Source organism: Mya arenaria, chromosome 4, assembly GCF_026914265.1.
Source record: "Mya arenaria isolate MELC-2E11 chromosome 4, ASM2691426v1".
Taxonomy (NCBI): domain Eukaryota; kingdom Metazoa; phylum Mollusca; class Bivalvia; order Myida; family Myidae; genus Mya; species Mya arenaria.
This window is the reverse complement of record NC_069125.1, coordinates 13,923,203-13,945,360: the sequence shown is the minus strand read 5'-3', so window position 1 is coordinate 13,945,360 and position 22,158 is coordinate 13,923,203. Positions and strand designations below refer to the sequence as shown.

The 22,158-nt window shown below is 34.8% G+C and overlaps 1 protein-coding gene across 1 annotated transcript in view; it reads left to right on the top strand.

Annotated features, from left to right (window-relative positions):
- The first annotated feature begins 11,838 nt into the window (after positions 1-11,838).
- LOC128230115 (LIM/homeobox protein Lhx1-like) overlaps positions 11,839-22,158 on the top strand; it is a 39,172-nt gene continuing 28,852 nt past the window's right edge. The window contains exons 1-2 of the mRNA XM_052942134.1: positions 11,839-12,622; positions 18,498-18,700. Of these exons, the coding sequence (XP_052798094.1) occupies positions 12,453-12,622; positions 18,498-18,700 (373 nt within the window). The 5' untranslated portion in view covers positions 11,839-12,452. The remainder of the gene's footprint in view (positions 12,623-18,497; positions 18,701-22,158) is intronic.

The following is a 22,158-nucleotide window of genomic DNA, read 5'->3' as shown; positions in this document are numbered from 1 at the left end:
TATGTCTGAACCTTTATTTCGTGAACGAGTCCCTTTAAGATATTAAAGCAATGTCGGGCATCAAGATTTGGTCGTTGTGACCATATTCCGTGACAACAACTTTTGGGGGATAATAAATGGTATCATCGCGAACAAACAATACTCGTTATTATTTCAATCATTTTTATGGCACTCTTGGTGAAATGTTAACTTTCGCTCACAACGATTCTCTCCAATTTTCGCAATTATTCCATTCAAAACTGTTAGCTTAATTCCTGATATTTGCTTGCTATCAGAGTCATATTGGCTGCCGTTATAGCGTTCATTCGCGTGCCTTCGTTTCCAAGAAGCGACATTTTGAATGCAGATATTGTTGCTAACGACATAATGTCGTAAACGAGAAGTCGTGACCCAGAACACTTTATGACAAAAATGGCGTATAATAACAGTAATGATTACAAAATTTGACAGAATAATGATATGTTTAGCGTACTCCCTGTTTTAACAAGCATTCTCAACATGACAGTAATATTGTTTAAGCGTTTTATTACTCTCAAAACCGGTTATATCATAGAAATAAGAACTACAATGGGACAACTCGTAAATAATCCAGCTGTGAAAAGTAAGTAAAGATTTTGGACATTGGACATTCAAAATTGAATGTCGTGTTAACACGACATTGGACATTCGTTTTTGAATGGCCAATGTCGTTCTAGATCTTTTGTTTGACCAGTGTCCAAAGCCGTGCCAGCAGGATGATTCGTTTTTTATGGTCAATGTCGTGCTAGAACTTTTGTTTGATCAGTGTCCAAAGCCGTGCCAGCAGGATGATTCGTTTTTGAATGTCCATTGTCCAATGGATCGCCAAGATGCAAAGATGACATTCTTTTATCAATGCACAATGTCTCGCTGGCAAGACATTGTTTTTGAATGTCCTATGTCTCGCCAGCAAGACATTAGTTTTTGAATGCCCAAATGTCAATGTTGTGCCAAGATGACATTCTTTTTTGAATGTCCAATGTCTCGCCGGCAAGATATTCGTTTTTGAATGGCCAATGTCGTGCCAGAACGACTTTCATTTTTGATACGCAAATGTCCAATGTCTCGCCAGCAAGACATTCGTTATTGAATGTCCAATGTCTCGCCGGCAAGATATTCGTTTTTGAATGGCCAATGTCGTGCCAGAACGACTTTCATTTTTGATAAGCAAATGTCCAATGTCTCGCCAGCAAGACATTCGTTATTGAATGTCCAATGTCTCGCCAGCAAGACATTCGTTTTTTTTAATGTCCAATGTTTCCCCTTTAATGTCCAATGTCCATTGTCGTATGTTCAGCTAACTTCACACAGCTTAATAATCCGATATACTAGTACGTCTTAAGTGAAATTTAAAATCCAAGCGGCATACTTGTTCTCTGTTTTCTTTACATAAAGAAGGTAGGCATTCTTCAAATGTACAAGCGCATTAAGACATGACTTTAAGGATAAAAATTGACATTGAAATTGCCAGTGAACATTTTTTTTATGTCAACCAGTGTGTGTAACTTTTTTTATCATCATGGAATTCCATTCCATCTCCATTGTTAAAGATTATTTTTCTTATTTTTTTCTGAATATTGAAATGTGCAAGCCTTCGTGTAATAAAGGAGGCGAAAGGCACCCTAAAGCCTCGTTCCTGGTTCTCAGACACGGAACCGGTGTCAATAATATTTAGCACGTGTGAAAACACAATGTTATCGCACGCACGCTCGCCTTTTTATGTCCCGGCATAATATTTGCTATCACTTTCAATATTCACTATTCACAATATTCAATTCCACTGACAATTTGAATTATTCGACCATTCCCAAGTTTCTCGTCAATTTTAAGTCTGAAATAGGCCTTCAGCACGGAGCCTTTACACGCAGGAAATATCTAAAAAGACAGTGGAATATGTTAAGGATGTACTCTTACTCCCAAATAAGATATACCACGATTAATACTATTGTTTTAATTCACCGAAAAGGAAGAATACATATCGAAAACAACGGTTCTTATGAAGGATATCGTGTTTAATTTGAAAGAAATGTGCAGAAAACACGGTATTTCTACCTTCTGAGACGGTAGTTGATCACTGTGAACCTTTAAGGACTCACCAAGCCTTTATTATTTGTGCGTTTTCAGCTGTCCGCAAGAATTATATGTCATTTTTTTCAACCAATTTACATTCGAGATATGTCGTATAAGGCGTTACAAGGCCCTCGCCCCCTCTCCATCCGAGGGCCCTCTCCATCCCGCCACCCGCCACCCGTCCCCTCGCCAATCAATCACCCATTGCTATACACGATGCTTAGTATACTAAGCAAGCTTGATTGCGTGAAGCAAATCACGCCCAAGTCTGTTACGTGACTCCAACCTGGTCAAACGTGTACATTTTGAGAGAAAATGAGACTCCTTTGCGGGGCTCAAACCCACAACCTCTTGGATAAAAGACGGATATTCATATACAGTCGAAACCCGTAGGCTCGATATCCCAAGGACCGTCGAAAACACTTCCAGCCCCTGAATATCGAGCCAAGCGAGAATGCTTACAAAGAGTTAAAAAAACGATATCGAGCCAACGGGCTTCGACAGTAATTAAAAATTAATTTAAGAGTTCGTTTGCAAAACGGTGCGGAATGAAATGCTACGACCGAAATGGGTAAGTACGATGACCATGAAAAATGATTATAATTAAAAGGTACTTTCAAACAAAACCACACCATTACTAACTGCATTTTCCTGTGGTTACATGCATCAACTTTTTCAGAAAACATCTGTGTGAAAAGGGGTTTCATTAGGTCAAACTTGGATTCAAATTTAGTTGACTAATTATTGAAAGTAATCAATTTATGCGTGCGCATGTACGTTATTTGTTTTACAATTAATTTTAACGGTGTGTTGCAACTCCTTCTATTTAGTGCCATGTGAATATAGCGTGCGAACGCATTTTTAAGTAGTTTATAGTGTGTGAACGTTCCAATACAGAGTAGTAACATTGTTGTTGTTTTTGGATAATGAGTTGTTAGAGGAATGAACAGCCTTTGTCTTTGTTGGAAGGGAAATTTCATGTTGTTAAAAGACATTGCAATGGGAAGTCTTCATCGATTATTTGTATTTTTTTCCAATCACTGACTTACACATTTAAGACCTTATGAGATGTTTTGTTCAGATATTTTATGTTTTATTGTAACGTGTTTACATAACTAATAGTACAAGTAATGACAACAACAACAATATATTAATAATAATAATAATAATAATAATAATAATAATAATAATAATAATAATAATAATAACAACATCATCAGTTACTACTGCTACTGCTGTTGTTGCTGCTGCTGCTTCTACTACTACCACTAATAATAATTATAATAAGAAGAAGAAGAAGAAGAAGAAGAAGAAGAAGAAGAAGAAGAAGAAGAAGAAGAAGAAGAAGAATCATGATAATAAAAATGAAAACAAAGACAACAACAAAAACAACTACTACAGCATTATAAACAAAACAACAACAACAGCATAATAATAATAATAATAATAATAATAATAATAATAATAATAATAATGATAATAATAATAATAATAATAATAATAATAATAATAGAATAGTGCTTACAACAATGTATATGCTTTTACGTTTTACTCTGGCTTTTGGGTAAAATACGTGTGGGTATGAACTATATACACATATAATAACGTGTTCATGAACGCATATATTCAATGTTTGTTAGTGTTTGCCATTGTATCTAAATATTAAATGTACAACACTGAAGTTAACACATTGCATATACGCCATACAATGCCATGAAGGATGATTTTGCCATTCTCAAATGCCGGGCTCTCTTTTTGCAAAAGAAAACAAACGTTGATCAGTATTCAATGGACATTTTTTTTGTTTAAAAAAGGAGAGAAAGGAAGCCGCTTCCGTCAAAGAAACACTATAGTTAACAACTTCCGGTACAGACTTTTCTGGCAGACGACAACCGAAAACAAAGACTGAGGACTTCCGATCATTGTTGTCATGACAATCCCACCTGGCCACGTGACTTTTGGTGGCCACGTGACATTTTCCAAGATAAATCCACGGGAAACAGCGAAGTTCTTGTATAATTATTTTATTTCTTTACCCTTATATTATACGCTAGCGCCGGGCTATGGTCTGTAATTACGAACTTTGAATCGAATTGTCGAAAGCGGTCCTGAATTAGTGGAAATTTGGTTGACCCTCGCGCGGCTTCTGGCGTGTTTCCGCTCTCGCGTGCGCGGTCGTGCATGTCGTCTGCTTCTCGAGGGCGCGAGGGCCAGGCGTAAATTTGTCCTCGCTTGATATCTTCGGTCTTTTTCGAAGAGATTTATTTGACATTTAAAGAAAAGAGATACTAGTCGGCGCCAACTTCTATGTTATGGACACTGAACAAGCAAATGAGTAATTCTATTGATCGGAAATCCCTTTGATAATACTTTGTGCCTTTTCATGTTTTTGTGGTACCACTTGTCTGGCATTACGTCTATGAAGTATATTCCGAAACGCCAAAAGGTGAAATAAACCTATTATTCTGCCACCAATTATTATAATACCAAAAGAAGAACAAATTTTATCAGAGGACGACAAAATGCAACCAAACAGCTATTTAAATAATATACATGTACAATGTACTCGTTATTCAAACTAATAAATGATGAAAACTGTTTGTATATCCTATCCATTGCAATGTAGTTATGGTTAGATGACATGAAGAAATATTTTGATGATTAAGAATGAGCGGATTGAGCGTAGCGAACGTGCCCTTCTTAATCATTAAGATGCTAATGCATGCCATCTTACCGACTTAGAATACAACCTCATTGGCTGACACATAGTCTAAGACACAGAGATTGTGTATCGGATGAGTCTTTAAACACCCGCGAAAGTTGAAATTATGAATGACTAAGCCTAGTATTTATAAATTGCTATCTGCAATTACATTGGCTGAATATATAGGTTATATTCTAATGTTAGTTTTGAATGTCCAAGCCGATAGTGTCCATGTCTTTCTCTTTCTAGTTGTCAGCTTAACAAAATCTTTGACATGTGTTGTATTTAAAATTGCTTTACAAATGACCATTCCCAGGATTAGATAAGCGTTTATCACAGACGGAAGTGTGGCAAAATGCACCTGTCAGCCTCCGCAACAGTAAACAACCATCAACGAGTGACCGTTCCTTTCGCTGCCGTAAACCACACTGTTATCATGACAATAGTAGGGTGTGATGTTTATGTAAGCGCGCGCTTTAATCGCGTAATGGCGGACAATAATGGCGGACGACATTTTGAAACGGAAGTGCGAAAAGACATTATCGGAGGTGATAATCCTATCAAAATAACTGCTAACTTATGTAATGTAGTGACCACTTAGTGGGTGGTCATTCATTTTGTCCGTAAGCAATAAAATATCTGAATCTGTCTCGTTTTTTCAAAGGGCCATTGATGGTTGTGTCATTGTGAATCCGATTATTACAGTATAAATGTCAGACAAATAGCACTCGTTGACTCTTCGTATATATTATGTTCAAAATGTGTGTATTTTGTTCTGTATTTTTTTTTAAAAATAACTAGTATTCAGATTTATGTATACATTTGATAGGGCCGTCATACAAATAACACTCGATGACTCTTCATATAGATATAATGTTTAATGTGTGTATATTTTGTTCTATTTTTTTACTTTACTAGTATTCAGATTCATATATACATTATAATAGGTCGGTAAGCATTATTACAAAATAGTCCGAAACAAAAACATATGAACCGAACTATTTTCCCTGTTGAAAACGTGACAAATAGGTCCACTCGTGTATATTTATGATACCAAGAAAACCAAAAAATAGTTTTATTTATTGTTTATGCATGATCGTGTTTTACTCATTTGCTGTGACTGAAATGATCGAATTAAGAAACAACAACATATGATTTTTAAAAACTTCAAAAATACTAGCTGATAACTAGCCTTTATTATTTATTTTTTCAACTAACAGCTTTGGGGCCACACATTAAAAACGCGGAAAATGTCTTATATTCGTTTTATCTGTACACAGATTAAGATTTTATTTTGTTTAGGTCATTGAAGTAAAATGAATTAATGTAATACATGATAATGTATTAAGCAATTTATATTTTTTAGTTTTTGCATCAACCTGTTTTAAACCATGCTTTCTTATACTTAAAAGTCGATATAAGAACTTGCATTCAAATGGACGGTTGACATGATAGTGACACCATTTAAATTGCCCTATTAGGTCTTACGGTACTTCGGTCAACTTATCGCGTATTACGTCACAGATAATTGGGTACTTGTGTGCGTTACGTCACACATACTGCTATTCTAATTAACATGGAGGTGTGAAATTCTCACTTGCAGACGAAATCAATGCTTTCCGCCTGGAGATTGGATAAAGTCAGATAAGGATCAGAAAGAACTGCAAAGATGTCCGTCCTAAGTCTTATCGATAATTTATGCCGTAAGAACTTTGCGATCTTATGAATACTCGCTTGGAAAAAAACTGTCCAGAAATTTTCCAAAATTTATATTAATCTCAAAATTATTAAGATTGAACAAAGAACACGACATTTTCTTGCGAACATCCGCATTTCTTGCTATGAGAAGTTAGTTTTCCCAGAAAATTTGCAAAATATATTCTTTTTCTCAGATTTATATATATTGAACAAAAAAAACGACATTTTCTTGCGAACATCCGCGCTACGGTGTAACCACTTATTTTGCTACAACCAATATTTTTATCTGTGATCGACGCCTTTTCAAACCATGTACATGTACTGTAAAGTACGGTCATTTCCTGCCAAGCAATTTTGAAGTGTGTTGTTAATTTGTGGTATTTGTTATCGTGTATTGGCTGTAAGATTATTTCTGGTGTTTTTATATTCGTATGTGTTGTTAATATGTCTGTGTCTCTAGTTTATTGTCGTTTTGGGTCCTTGCCCTGTGCCCTTAATATTTTTAATTTTCGACTTCTGGGCTTGTCCCTGTAGATTTCATTGTAATGATGGCGCATTTATATAAATGGAGTAAAATAATTAAGCGAGTACAAACAAATTTAAAGAGTGCGCTCACGTTTGAATTTAACTGCCACACAAAGCAAAGGTTAATCCAAAGGAGGAGCCTTTCTCCGGGTACTACCTACTGAAAGTGTTTTTTTGTGCATTAGATTAGATGTATTGTCCGGCTCGCTTACTTGGAGCCTTCTTTGTCACCCGGACTGCTATTAGTGTAATAATTATACAGTCGAACCCCGATGGCTCGAGCTCCCAATGACCGGCGAATATACCTAGAGCCTCGAAAAATTCGAGCCAAGAGGGATTGTAAACCTTCAATATAAAGAAATCGGTCCTCTACATCTAGTTCGAGCCAACGAGGAAATCGAGCCAAGCGAATTCGAGCCAACGGGGTTCGACTGTAAATTAAACAACGTTTGTGAAAAAAGTTATGCTAACTTACACTAAGTCACTTACGTTGGCACAATGTTGCGCAGGAGTGATGTATTGTGTTGTGGGGAAAACCGGAGTACCCGGAGAAAACCCACTTGTCTGGCGTGGTAACCACGAACCAAACTCACTTGCGCCCAGGCCGGAAACGACCCCGGGTCGCCTTGGTGAGAAGCGAGTGCGCTAACCGGCAACAGAACTGCTATTGACAGTACGTTTGTCATTTGGAATACATTCACCTCGCTGCAAGTAGATCGCGTAGTAATTGTAGTTTAGCAGTTAAACTTAATGACTTTACTCTTGCGAATCTAAATTATTTACGCAGTAATACAATTCATTGGCAATCAGTTTAAACTTAGTTATAAAAATACACGTTAAACACTTAAAATAATTTAATATGTTTTACGAACTACAGCTACTGATGTTTCGCTGTACATCCATAGTTGTTTTAGATGGAAAATGGCCGAGGAGTTCCGATTGTACTTATGTACTGGAAATAAACTTCCAATCGTTTTTTGACGACTCACTGAACCTTGTTAACCTCACGTTGACAAGTAATTCATTTGAAAGAAATTGAAAATGAAATCGTTTCGTACCTTTTCGATTAGCCGTTTTTATTAAACATAAAGTCATTAGTTTTCGACAAAAAATAACGCATGTACTACTGTGCAGAAAAGTGATTTACTGTGTTGATGCATTGAAGCTGCACTCTCAAAGATTTACCATTTGGACATTTTGTGTTGTTTTTTTGTCTTGGAATGAGGCATTTTTTGCGTAAATATCTGAAAACCAATGATATAAGACTGCTGACAGACGATCGGATTGCAGTTTTTCATATTTACGTTCAAAAACAAATAATTTATGGCTAAACGTGTTACTAACGCTCTCAGAAAAAATGCATAAAACATCAATTTTTGTTAATAAATATGAAAACCTACGATCTGATTTTTTTCAACAGTCTTAAATCACTTGTTTCCGTGGATTTTCGCAAAAATTGGTGCGTTTCAAGACATTTTTTTTAAGTTGTGAAAGTGCAGCTTGGCATATTTATCTTCAAATGAGGGTCAAGTAAAATATGATGTATCACAGGCCTATAACAAAATGCCAAGCAGTCACATAATAGATAATCATCATACTTTAATGAAAGATTTATTTTTTTCTAAAAATGGCTGAGCTTAAACTTGTCAACGAGATGCAGTGTACATCATCAGGTTTCTGTAAATGCGAACGCCGAGCAGATGAAGCATGTCAACTTCGTTCAAGAGTTGTTCATCATTTGCCTCGCTTTTCAAAATGTTCGAGGAGATTTGGGTATTGACACCGTCGGGCAAAGGACAGCTGTCACTCCATGCATCCGCTAATTCAGGAAGACGTAAAATAGTCCCCTTGGGCTATGGGCGTAGGAATATCATGTTCAAATCGGTGGTATCGCGTTATAACGAGACTCCCATGAGAGCTCGCGAGACTTTGATCTCCGTGTGACCTGCTAGGGTGCTAATTAATGATATGTATTGTAATAATGGGAAGATTTTCTAATTTTAGTCGGCTCGTGCGATGGAAAGGTAGCCGCCAGGTGGCTAAAATGATACTGGAGATGATCATTTATATCTGCCGTTCCTGAAAAGGCTTGAAAAGTCACTAATCAAACGAAAGATCGCTTTCAGATTTTCATATGAGTAAAAACCATATGAGAGATTATACTATTTTAAGCCATTTTTGGGCTCGAACTCACAACTTCTGTGTGAGAGGCGGGCGCAACCTGGTTTATCTTTGGCAATGTTGTAAAGATACGCCGACTACACATTCGTATTATATTTAGGTATTTAGGTCAATGGATATTTTACATCTAAACATTAAATTCCAAAGAAATGAAATGTTTGTTTGAAAATTAAATTTTAGCCAACACCAGAATTATTCCCTTCCCCCTCACACCCTTATAAAAGACAATGCCATTCGTACATATTGTTTAAGAGATGGAAGCAAAAAAAACAAAACAATCTCATGCCACCAACGAACATGTATATAATATCTAAAATACATACATTGTATATTGCTTTGCCAAAAACAATTAAAAATGAGCGGTAGATTTTTCAACAAATTTACTCGCTTTATTTAACAAATACTATTGGAATGTTTAAAATGCGGAAAACGGCGACTAAATGAATAGCAAGCGGTTACCAATTTGAACGGAGTCTACCAACGAACATGTATAATACATCTAAAATGCATATACTGGATATTGCTTTGCAAAAGACAAACAATTCAATAAGCGGTAGATTATTCAACAAATTCATTCGCTTTAATTAACGAATAATACTGGAATGTGTAAATTGCGGATAACCGCGACTTAATGAAAAAGGTAAGCGGTAACCAATTTGAACGGAGTCTACCTTTTAACTTTCACACTCCTGTGTAAAACGGCATTATAAAGACCAAATCGAAACAATTTGAAGAATATGTTATTCAAAGTACAATGATTCAAATTCCCAAAGCGTAAGAAATGTGAAAAGAAAATTAACAAAATCGCAAGAATCAATATTTGTTCGATTTACGGTATTAGATATTAGACCAACAAATCTGAAATAAAAGCATCGGTATTGAACAATGACTAATCCAAGGCCTGTTTTTATTCTTGAAATCTTTACACTTTATTTTTACGAAAGATTAAAGTAGCTCGCCCCCGTTGAACTTAAACATGAAATATCTCGACAGTTGTTTTCTTTATTTAACAAAATCGTTGACGTATATTTGTATAGACACTATGACTAAACCAAGGGGGTATACTTTCAACTGTTTTGTTTGTCCACAAGTACAATATTTTCACAAAATCGAGACCATCAAACTTATATTTTTGTTGTAGACAATGTTATCTATATTTCTGAAAATTTGGGAAGAAACATTTACACATTTAAGACTCAGGGTTTGATTTCAAATCAAATATATTAGTAGATATTTCCAAATTTGGAATAGGTCAACCTTTGAATTCATAAATGTTTGTTATGTTCTTGGTGAATGCACCCCCCTCTCGCCCCCCCCCCCGCCTCCCTCGCTCTCTCACCCCCCCCCCCCCCCCAGCTCTTTCACCTTCATTCCCACTCTCTCGCTCTCTCACCCACCCCACCCCTCTCTTTCTCTCTTTCTCTCCCTCTCTCCCCCTCTCTCTCATTTTGCTGACATATATCGTTATAAATTCCTCTTTTTTTAAATTCACTGAAAAATGAAAAGAATGCATTAGAGTGTAAGTCTCAAAATATACGCATATCACACAGACTGTCATGAAAATAAGAATGCAAAATCTATTATTGGACGAATGTGTGAAGTTATTTTATCATAAACATTTTTATTGGTATTTTATATTCTTGATTTAGACTTTATTGCATTAATTTCCAGATCTCTTCTTTTTATTATGTTCTTTTACAGCGATTTTCTTTCGCAAGTCATCGGATCTGATTTCTAATATCTGCTGTAATACCTAAAAGGCCACGAGGTCGAGATACACCAAATTACATTGGTTATGTTTTGGTGTATATTGGTATATATTTAAAACTCGATTTGAAATATTAAAATCTATGATTTGATGAGCTCGTTCCTTAAAGTGATTACAAATCAATATAACAAACATAATTTTTTACTTACTAAATAATACATTTATAAAAAATATGATATTGTAGCCGTGTATTTAATAGATAAAACGCACAAATATTGTCTGGTGGGTCCTAAAAGATTTACAGTGATCAACTATCGCCTCATTAGGTAGAAATACCGTGTTTTCTGCACATTTCTTTGAAATTTAACACGGTATCCTTCATAAGAACTGCATCTTTGAAATTTATTTAAGAAAAATAAAATGACTCTGATTTATATCCGATGCATGGCAATTTTACATTTAGCTATTAAATTGCCATTTGTTCAAATAACGGACACTAAATGTAACAGAGTAATTTTATTTCAAGTGATTTATGATAAAAGCAAATACAATGAAATTCGACAATAATGCACATCCCTGTCAGAGTGACTTTTAAATTTAAGGCTATAAAATTTTATAACGAAAAAATTACGAGTTTGGAAATCATACCCGTGCCACGCATTAAATACAAATAATCACTGTCATTCTAAATACTCAAATTTTAGAATCTCGTGTAACAATGTATTTATTTTTGTATTTAGCATAAAGGAAGAGAAATAGTATCGAAGAGATATCCACAAAGCTTAGTAGCAATTCAACGCGATCTCATTGGATGCTCATATTTCTCAAGCGCCGCCTCTAATTTGCATACGCTCCGCCCACAATAAACCTCCGCGTCTGAAAACGAGTGTATAGAAACCTCAAGGTTTCGTATAAACGATGAATTCTCTTCCAATAACTAAATATCTGATGCTGGGGTTCGATATTTAGATCTGTGTTGGTTCTGTAAATATAGTATGTTTGTATTAACTGGCTAAATATCTGCTTCTGACCACTGAAGTCATTTTGCGCGCTAGACTAATATGTCTTGGACTAACGATCATAGTAAAGCAGAAATGTATTTTAAAGCACGATTAGCATAGCTTTCTTAAGAGTGCTATTCCTGAGTATTGTTATACAGATCAGTGATAAAACTTACAATAGACGGAACTTGTACGAGTGGACTATCAGATTAGGGTTTACAATTCAAAGAAAATGGAAATCAGTTGTCATGAATATGTTTTAGTAATGATGCGACTAGGAAGTTGACGCTCCAATATTTGGGCAGAAATGCTGTTGAAAATCGACATTTAATTACATTTTAATCGTCTTCGGAGTCCACATATTTTTCTTAAATTAAAACCAGTGATTTGAACCTAAACCGTGACGAACGTCAAGGAGTAAATCAGGGACGGAGAAACGCTTTTCGGAAGAAACGCTTGTTTTAAAAATCATCATCTTCAAGTTGTTCTTGTGTTATTAAAAGTGTATACCTATATCAAACTGGCGGTCGGGGACGGACGGACGGACATGCAGGCATGTGCCGGATGTGACCGGCCGATTCTGGACCGCTACCTCCTTAACGTGCTGGACCGCGCGTGGCACGTGCGCTGCACGCAATGCTCGGACTGCGCATGCGCGCTGACGGACAAGTGCTTTTCAAGGGACGGAAAACTTTACTGCAGAAATGACTTTTTCACGTAAGTTAATAAAATATAAAATTCGTATTATATAATAATATATATAAAGTTGATTTAAACATTATTAGCCTATGCATTTTTATTTTAATTAAAACGTTCACGAACAGCACTTAAACAATAAATATATTATTATAAATCAGCTATTACAGTTTTTATTTATTCTAATGTATTTTTATGATCAATTAGAAAATCAATATTTTGTTGAATTATTCAAACTTTGAATACCAATAAATGATTCATGATTAATGAAAATATAAATTTCGCAATAATCTTTATAAATTGCCTCACATTTAGTTAAATAAACAAAAGAATATAAAATAGTGCTATTCCAGATTTTCAGCTATTGTTTCGTCACAAATATTTTTTCTAATAAAAGTGGAGCCACATTAAGGCACAGTTCAAACGATTTTGTCACTGTAAATAACTTAAAACATTCATGGTCATCGATCCGGCAGCGAGTTCATATCCTCAGCATCTTGTAAACTTCACAGAATCGTCCTGAATTATTAATGACATTTCTAAATACCTTGTCATCGTGTTTTTTTCACTTGAAATATCGAACATCAGATCAAATCAATGCTGTTGTTTTTCCTGGACCGTTTTAGTAATTATGTTGTGTCATTTGTAAATACTGTTTCTTTCTTTCTTACTTTTCATTTTTTCTTCTTTTCTTTCTTTCTTTATTTTAATTTTTTCACTTTCTTTATTTTCATTTATTTATTTATTTGTCTATTAATTTATTGAGTTTTATATATATTTATTTATACAATAACCCGTTATATATTTTAATGTTAAATATAAAAAATATATATAATTTAATTTTCTTCGATGTAAACACACCATTCTATATATACACACGTTATAACAATAAACATCAAGTATATACATGTTTTAACAATACACATCAAGATCTATACCATTTTTTTTTATCTTATTTTCATCTACCCAAAATGCATTTCATTTTAAATATGACAGAGGTTAAATATCTGTTGATGTATTCTAAATTGATTTTGCTATATCTAAAACATCAACGATTTTTTTATAAACGACTGTAAAAATTATTTAACAATAGTTCGCATCGCTTAAAATCTCATAAGACCATTAAATTCGAACAGTTATAGGCATTAATAGGTTGATGTATGATTTATGATTATATCTTTATGTCCAACAAAACATTTACAGGTGACATCATTTCAAAAATATTTCTCTTTATCGAAAACATTTGTATATGTTTTTTTGTATACCAGAATTTGAAGAATAATCTGAAATTTTAAGCAAAGAAAATGTTGACTTTAAGCTTAACTTTTATACCTAAATATTCCTAACGAAAATATTGTTCATATGTATAGTACAAGTGAGGAAAGGTTACACTTTTAAAGTGACATTCTTATTCAAAATCAATACATACGCATGTATAACAAACACAAGTTTTGAGTGATAAACCTTTAACTACTGACTTAATAATGCATTTATGGAAAATGTTAATTACTGATAACAAGATTGTGACCGTGTATTTCATAGCTGTAAATCAAAAATATTAAATGATCGGTGAATGCTAAAAGATTTACTGTGTTCTACTATAGTCTCATAAGGTAGAAATACCATGTTTTTTGCACCTTTCTTTCAAATTAAACTCGGTATCCTTCAAAAGAACCATTGTTTTCGACATGTATTCATCTTGAATCTTGTATTCATCCTTTTTGGTATATTCAAACAATTGTGGTAAATCTCATTTGGGAGTAAGAGTGCATCTAAACGAAAATACAGCAGAAATGCTATAATGTTCAAGGTCATTTTCTAAAAGGTACTTGTATTTTTTAAACTCAATAATCGCTACAAACCCATTATTTCATAAAGTAAACATCATTTAAATAGGCCGGAACAGCGTCTTAAGTTTCTGTTCTACGAATCATGTTTTATATTTTATTTATTACTTTACATAGGGTTAAAACCAGGCTTTATAAGGCAGAGGGTGCGGCAGAAAAGGGACAGGGTGCTAAGGAAGGTTTCCAGTTTCATTTTCAGTCAAACTTATCATAATGATAAGTTCTGTGAAGAACTTGAATATGATGGAATTGACTAAACATGTTTAGAATTGTGTTTAATTTAAGTAATATTATATATGTAAATTCAGTAATGTAATTATAACTATATGCCTATATCTTGTTAATCAAAACAACAGAAATATTTCATTACCTTCAGCATTCAATTCTATGAAGGGTGTCCATGGTGTCTGTATGAGGGCAGAAGGGTGCTACCTGATAGGGACAGGGTACCGCACCCTGCCATAACTCTTTAGCTTTACCCCTACTTTACTACCATTGCTACTGGGCCTTTAAAATCTTTAAGGTCGGTCTGAAGCGATTTCATATGGAAACTCTGTTGTTTTTTGTTTTTGTTTTTATATAAAACTGTTTTCCTGGCAGGGCCTCATATACCGAGGGAATCTAAGTGTAAACACGAATGTGAGATATTAACTATACAAACTGTATTATCATTTTCGTATAAACTGTTTCCCTACCAAGGCCTCACATGTCGATGAAACTAAGTGTTACAACGAAAGTGAGAGATTGAGTATGCATATTTGACATTCGTATAGAACTATTTCCCTACCAGGGCCTCACATGCCGATAAAATCTAAGTGTTACAACGAAAGTGAGAGATTGACTATGCATATTTTACATTCGTATAAAACTGTTTCCCTACCAGGGTCTCACATGCCGATGAAATCTAAGTGTAAAAAATGAAAGTGAGATATTAACCATGCATACTGTATTATATATTCGTATAAAACTGTTTATCTAGCAGGGCCTCACACACTGATGAAATCTAAGTGTTAGAACGACAGTGAGATATTGAATATGCATACATGTGTATTAAATATTCGTTACACTTAAGCGAAGATATATTTCATTGCAATCAAGAGACCATATGTTACACTTACTATATGTGCCGATATTTCTGCTCGCAATATGTTTCTATTCGATACTGCATGTACAATATTCATCTGCATCTGCTATGGTAGCGCATAGTGTATATGCTGATGACATGATCATTTAGCATTGTTGACGTTTTATATCGCCCATTTTCAGCCATCAGTGGTTTGATAATGGTAAATTTGTGGTAAGCATAGCATCATAACTCTGGTGTTCGAGAATGATATCGCCTTGACGAGTTTATAATACGTCATGTTACCAAAGTTATGATGACGTGTCCACTTATAAAGTGGATTTGACGACCTACCTTTTCAAAACTAGTTTACGTTGCTATGTCGACTTCATTACTAAGACAAAACTTGTATCAGAATTCCTACTTAATAAGTGGAAAGTCGACATTATTTTGACAACATATGGCGTTATCATCGTGAAGTCGTCATAAGACTACACGATTACATTATCGGTATATACGACATACGATTCCATAGTCTGCAATACTGATTATCGCAAATATATACTGATAATAATGAGATATGTTACGATTATTCTAATGTATATGTATAATATATTAAAAAATGTGTCATGTGAGGATACTGTAAGTAATTACGGAACATTATATACATATGATATGTATTATATACATATGATATTGCCATGTAATGATGTTGACTTTTTTGTCGACTTGCGAGTTATAAAATTAGGTGTTGCAATAGTTATATCGACTTATTAACTAGACACGCAAACACAATTATTGCGACATGTCGTATTACCACTTGTTGTGTGTCGACTTGAAGGTTATAAAACGACATGTCACAATAAATATGTCGACTTGTTTACTAATTATCTAACAAGATAAGTCGACATAATTACCACGACATGTCGTGTTATAAATCACATATCGTCATTAAGAAGTCGACTTGCCTTTGTCGACGTACGATCTACTTGTTGTTTTTTTGTCAAGTTGCGAGTTATTCCACGCCACGCCACAATAATTATGTTGACTTATTTAATTATCCATCTCTCGACATCCCGAAGGGACTCGCTCATGTTTTTGGACCAAAAATAGATTTCCCTGTAATGCAGCTGAAAACACTTAGTTTATCAGTATTTTACTCTATGACATCGAAATTGCAGAAAAAAACCCATACAGTTATAGCATTAAAGGTTTTTTCGTTCTAGTGGGCTGCGAACCCACGTCAAGAAAAACATAAAAACACCTTTCCAGTAGTAGTATATATTTTAACCTCTTAACAATACATTGATAACATCACGTGATAATGTCAATCAACCAATCACACAACAACAAAGTCGTAATTAAAGGAGTATAAGCGTTGTAAACGCTAATGAAAATTGTGGTCTTCAAAGACGATATTTGAGCATATAACAACATTTGCTGAAAGGTTCCAGCGTTTAGTATCTTAGTTTTAACACCCCTAATGATTTGCCACAATTTATTTCGTCATACAAATAAAAACGCATTTTACAAAAAAAAAATGAGCGAGTACCTTTAAGGTACGTTGAATTTTTTTAACTGTATATTAAAATTTCATAGGCGTACTCGATTGTTAAATCTAACGTTAACGCAAACTGACATTAAATGGGCCATAAATTTCTATAAAGCAGCCAATTCTACTGTCCAACGAGTTTTACGGACAATCTGCTTTTTTCTGGAACAGCTATTCCTTGAAGTGCAAGCGATATGCGTCACTAAAAAAACATGGTCTGTATGATCAAAGTCCGTGGCCATGAAAACTATGACACTCGAATGACTAGAAGCAGCGATGAATCTGATATACTCACAACATAACTCGTATGAGACATTTCATCGCCTTTTTCTTATAAATAATATATAAATGAGTTATTTAATGTTATACGGAAATATATTTACCACTGCCATTGGGGTCCCAGAAGATCTGCTGTCCTTTAGAGCACATCTGAACTGATTTGCTTGATTAGAAACACAGCTCGCATAATTAAATTAAGTTTTTTTTAAATTCAATTCACTGCTTTATGGTTTTCTGTATATTATTTTCATTTAATATTGTATCATTTGTTTACAGTTTAAAATGACTCAACCTTTTACATTTTGGGCGGATTGGTACGAACTGTATTGTGTACAAACTTGTATCTTTAGTTTAAGGCGATTTGGTACGAAATGTGCTGAGTACGAACTTATTCCGTGTGTTCCAAATGACTTGGTACGAACTATACTGGGTACGAACTCCATGCGGTTCAGTACGGTACGAAATAGGGCGGGTACAATCTTGTATCACTAATTCCATGATTGATGGTACAAACTATACTGAGTAAACTTGAATATTTAATTCCAGGTGGTTTTAATGCCGGTATATCCCAAATGCAAACTTGTATCTTTATTTCGAGATGGTTTGGTACGATATATTCCGGATACAGACTTGCATCTTTATTTCGAGTTGATTCGAGTTGTCCCGGATGCAGACTTGTGTCTTTATTTCGAGTTGATTTGGTACGATATATCCCGGATGCAGACTTGTGTCTTTATTTCGAATCGATTTGGTACGATATATCCCGGATGCAGACTTTTATCTTTCATTGAAGGCGGTTTAGTACGATATTTACCGGATACGAACTTTTATTTTTATTTCGAGTTGTTTTGGTACGATATATCCCGGATACAGACTTTTATCTTTATTTTGAGTGGGGTTGGTACGATTTATCCCCAATACAGACGTCTATCTTTCATTCCAGGCGGTTTGGTACGAAATGTGTTGAGTACAATCTTATATTTTTTCTCATTTCAGGCGGTTTGGTACGAAATGTTTTGAGTACAATCTTATGTGTTCTCTCATTTCAGGCGGTTCGGTGCAAAATTTGTAGAGTACAATCTTATGTTTTCTCTCATTTCAGGCGGTTTGGTAATAAATTTGTAGAGTACAATCTTATATTTTTCCTAATTTCAGGCGGTTTGGTACGAAGTGTGCTGGGTGCGGACAAGGAATTTCCCCAAGCGACCTCGTGCGACGCGCTTGTAACAAAGTGTTCCACCTGAAATGTTTCACGTGCATGGTTTGCCGAAAAGAACTCTCCACCGGGGAGGAGCTATATATCATGGACGACAACAGATTTATCTGCAAAGACGATTACCTCTCCAGCAAATTGAACGGTATGGGCTTTGCTATTGGATTGAAATACTGTAGTAGTAAACATTGGGCGTAGCTTCGAAAAGAAGTACACAGGGGCGTAGATATTATAATCTTAATCAGGGGCATTGCTAAGTTTATTAGTACTTAGGGGCGTAGCTAAGTATAGCAGTACATAGGTACATTGCTTTATAATTGTACACAGTAGTATACTTATACACTGGGGCGTAGCTTAGTATAGTAGTTCACATGGGCGTAGCTTAATATAGTAGTACACAGGGGGCTAGCTAGGTAAAGTAGTACACATGGCGTAAGCTAGGTAAAGTAGTACACATGGGCGTAGCTAAGTATAGTTATACACTTGGGCGTAGGTTAGTATAGTATTACACAGGGGTGTAGCTATGTATAGTTATACACTGGGGCGTAACTTAGTATAGTAATACACAGGGGCATAGTCTATTACAGAAGTACACAGGGGGTTAGCTGGGTAAGGTAGTACACAGGGGCGTAGCTTAGTATGGTAGTACACTTAGGCGAAGCTGCACTAGAATTGATGTGCAGGGCAATATAAAAATTGATGTGTTTTTTTATAAGTGGTTAAATTATACCTTTAATAAAGGTTCCCCAACAATATACAAATATACAAGTCTTTTCAAACGTCTATCAAAAAAAGCTTTTCTTGTGACTTAAAAACACATTCGCATGAAAGTCACGCCGTGTGAGGTCAAAATGATATATAACCTATTAGATCAACAAGTTTGCTGAAATATAATCTTTCATCACAATGCATGCAATTGGCATTAGTGACAAGGTACGACGTTTATGATATTTTATTGCTGTTGTTGCATACTTAATTGAAATACTCATACCGGTTAATTTTTAAAGCATCATTATTCTTCCATTAGTTCAATGAACACAAGAAGGTTACGCATCAGTATGTCATTGACAAAACGTTGGCGTAGGATATGCATGTTACACATCACAATAAAATTTAAAAACAAAACAAAACAACTATGGCTTACTATTTCTGTCAAAAGTCGTCATCCACTAATTTAAATGTATCGAATAGAGGTGCACCCATAAACTAAGAGGTGTACTTTTATCAAAATGAGAGGTGCGCTACTGTTTGAATGGGAGGTTCGCCTCTTTTTTAAGAGGTGCAGGGTTTTACATAGAGGTGCACTTCCATCGAATTTAGAAGTTCACCTCTATTTTTAGAGGTGCATGTTTTAATATAGAGGTGCTCCTCAATTTTCTTACCTTAAAATAAAGGCACAAGTTTAAATATAGAGATTTACCTCCTTTTTGGCTGTATCGTCGGCTTTTACGATTTTGACCAAACTGGTACGGCATAGCATCGTCGCATAATACACGTTAGCTGTGTGGCAAATGCTGTTATTCCCAAATAATACCGACAGTAGCAGTAATCGTTACTTATGATATTATTTTGTGGCATAAATTAATTTGCATGACAAATATTTGCCACGCTTACATCTGTTTTGTTTTTCATGAACAGAACAAAACAAAATCTAAGAAATTATTAGAAATGGATCTAAGAACGGTGTAGCTAATCGGATTACTTGTTATCAATAACTGACCAACAGAGTGATTGAAGTCAATGATGCATGACCATAGGATTTACTTAAGATGAACATTGAATACCAGCCCAGAACAAAACATCTATTCGACTTAAGTCTATTACCAGCTCATCGTCACGTACACCGCGAATATACATACAGACATGCCATGATATATGATATGCATAACACAATTATAATACGATAAAATTACATATCCGTATACATAGAACTTGTTTAGAAAGTTTTTTAAGTTTATTTAACATTGTCTAGAGGTTGTATATACATGTTAATATACACGAGTAAATGAAGTTCTTGTGTGGTCAAATATGAGGAAAATCGATGGCATATAAGTATTAATATTCACATGTGAAAGTACACATAATAATGAATTTGCATTACACACCTTAGGTTGTAATATTCAGTTGTAAATCAAAATTTATTTAAAAAAATATATATTTATATAATATCAGAAATCAATTCTGGACCAGGATTTGAAATAGGCAGGGTGCTAGGTCAGACAGGGCACTTTTGATGCACATTGAATGAGCCTTAATGGTGCACTTGCAAGGGCCAATGTTCAATTCTTATTGTGTACGAGTTGTGACTACTTTCAGAACTAATAGGATGTAATGGATACCTTACCTGTTATTTTTACTGAAGTGTCAAAATTATGTATATTTATTATTTTTACGCTTATTTCTATAAATTCTCTCGACAATATGTCCAATTAATATCAAATATTGTTCATAATCATTAAAGAGGGCTCTGTCAAACAAAAGGGCACAGCAGGGCATAGTATAAAGCAGCAGGGTGCAGGAAAAGGGCAGCAGGGTGACCCCCCCCCCTGCTATTTAGGCCTAGCTGGATCACTGGTATTATATTATAACACACAAACAATATTCAACTCATGTCTGAGTAGATTTCAAAGATCTTCATAGATAGTCAACACTGGTTGCTTAAACGAAACTGTTGAATGAAACGATACTTTTAATGAAAGGTTTTGGAATTTTCACAACAAGCATTTTTCACAAATGTTTCACAAATACAATCCCCTCAGACCGTCCGCAATTACAGCGTGCTCATTTTTCGCACATCAAGCATGTCACATGCTGCAAAAAAATGCATCGAAACCTACAGAATTACATTTGATAAATGAGCATATGCTAATTTTGTAGATAATAATGCGATAACATGGATATTGTATATCTAACGGCAATTTTGATCGTAATAGTACCTTTCTTTCCATAGATTGCTCTTAACTTGTTGATACTACTTGGGTAAGAAGACAATTAATTCACGTGAACCTTTTGAATATTTGACATCCAGTATCTATCCATGTCCTGAAAGATACCCCACATATTTCTTTCCTGTACAAGCATTATTCTGTCTTAAGTTTTTTCTCATGAAATAGAACCAGTTCTACCCCGTGCCTTTTATTAAGTATTCATACACTGAATAAAAGAATGACAAAGTCAATGCAAATTTTGTCACAGGATAATTAACGACATCCCATCAGAATTTTCCGACATGCCAAAAACCGTCTCACCTTTACGACACAACAACAATGGAGAACTAGTTCATTTTTTAAATATTTCATACGCATACGTAGATTTCAGCACGTAAGCCTCTGTACATGCATAATTATATCAATGCAAAAGTTTCTTAAAACATAAATAGTTATCAAAATGTGCTGAACATAACGAAAATTTGAGACAAGAGATTATGTCAGTTAACGAAAAGTAAAGACATGTGCATGGACGAAAATGATAATTATATCAATCACCGAACTGACGATGTCTGATTTCACCATCAGGCGAATAGTCCCTCATTTCGAGGGAAAATAAACTATGTGCTGACACGAATTTTAACACCGGCTTATCACAAGTTAACACCGTGTTTCC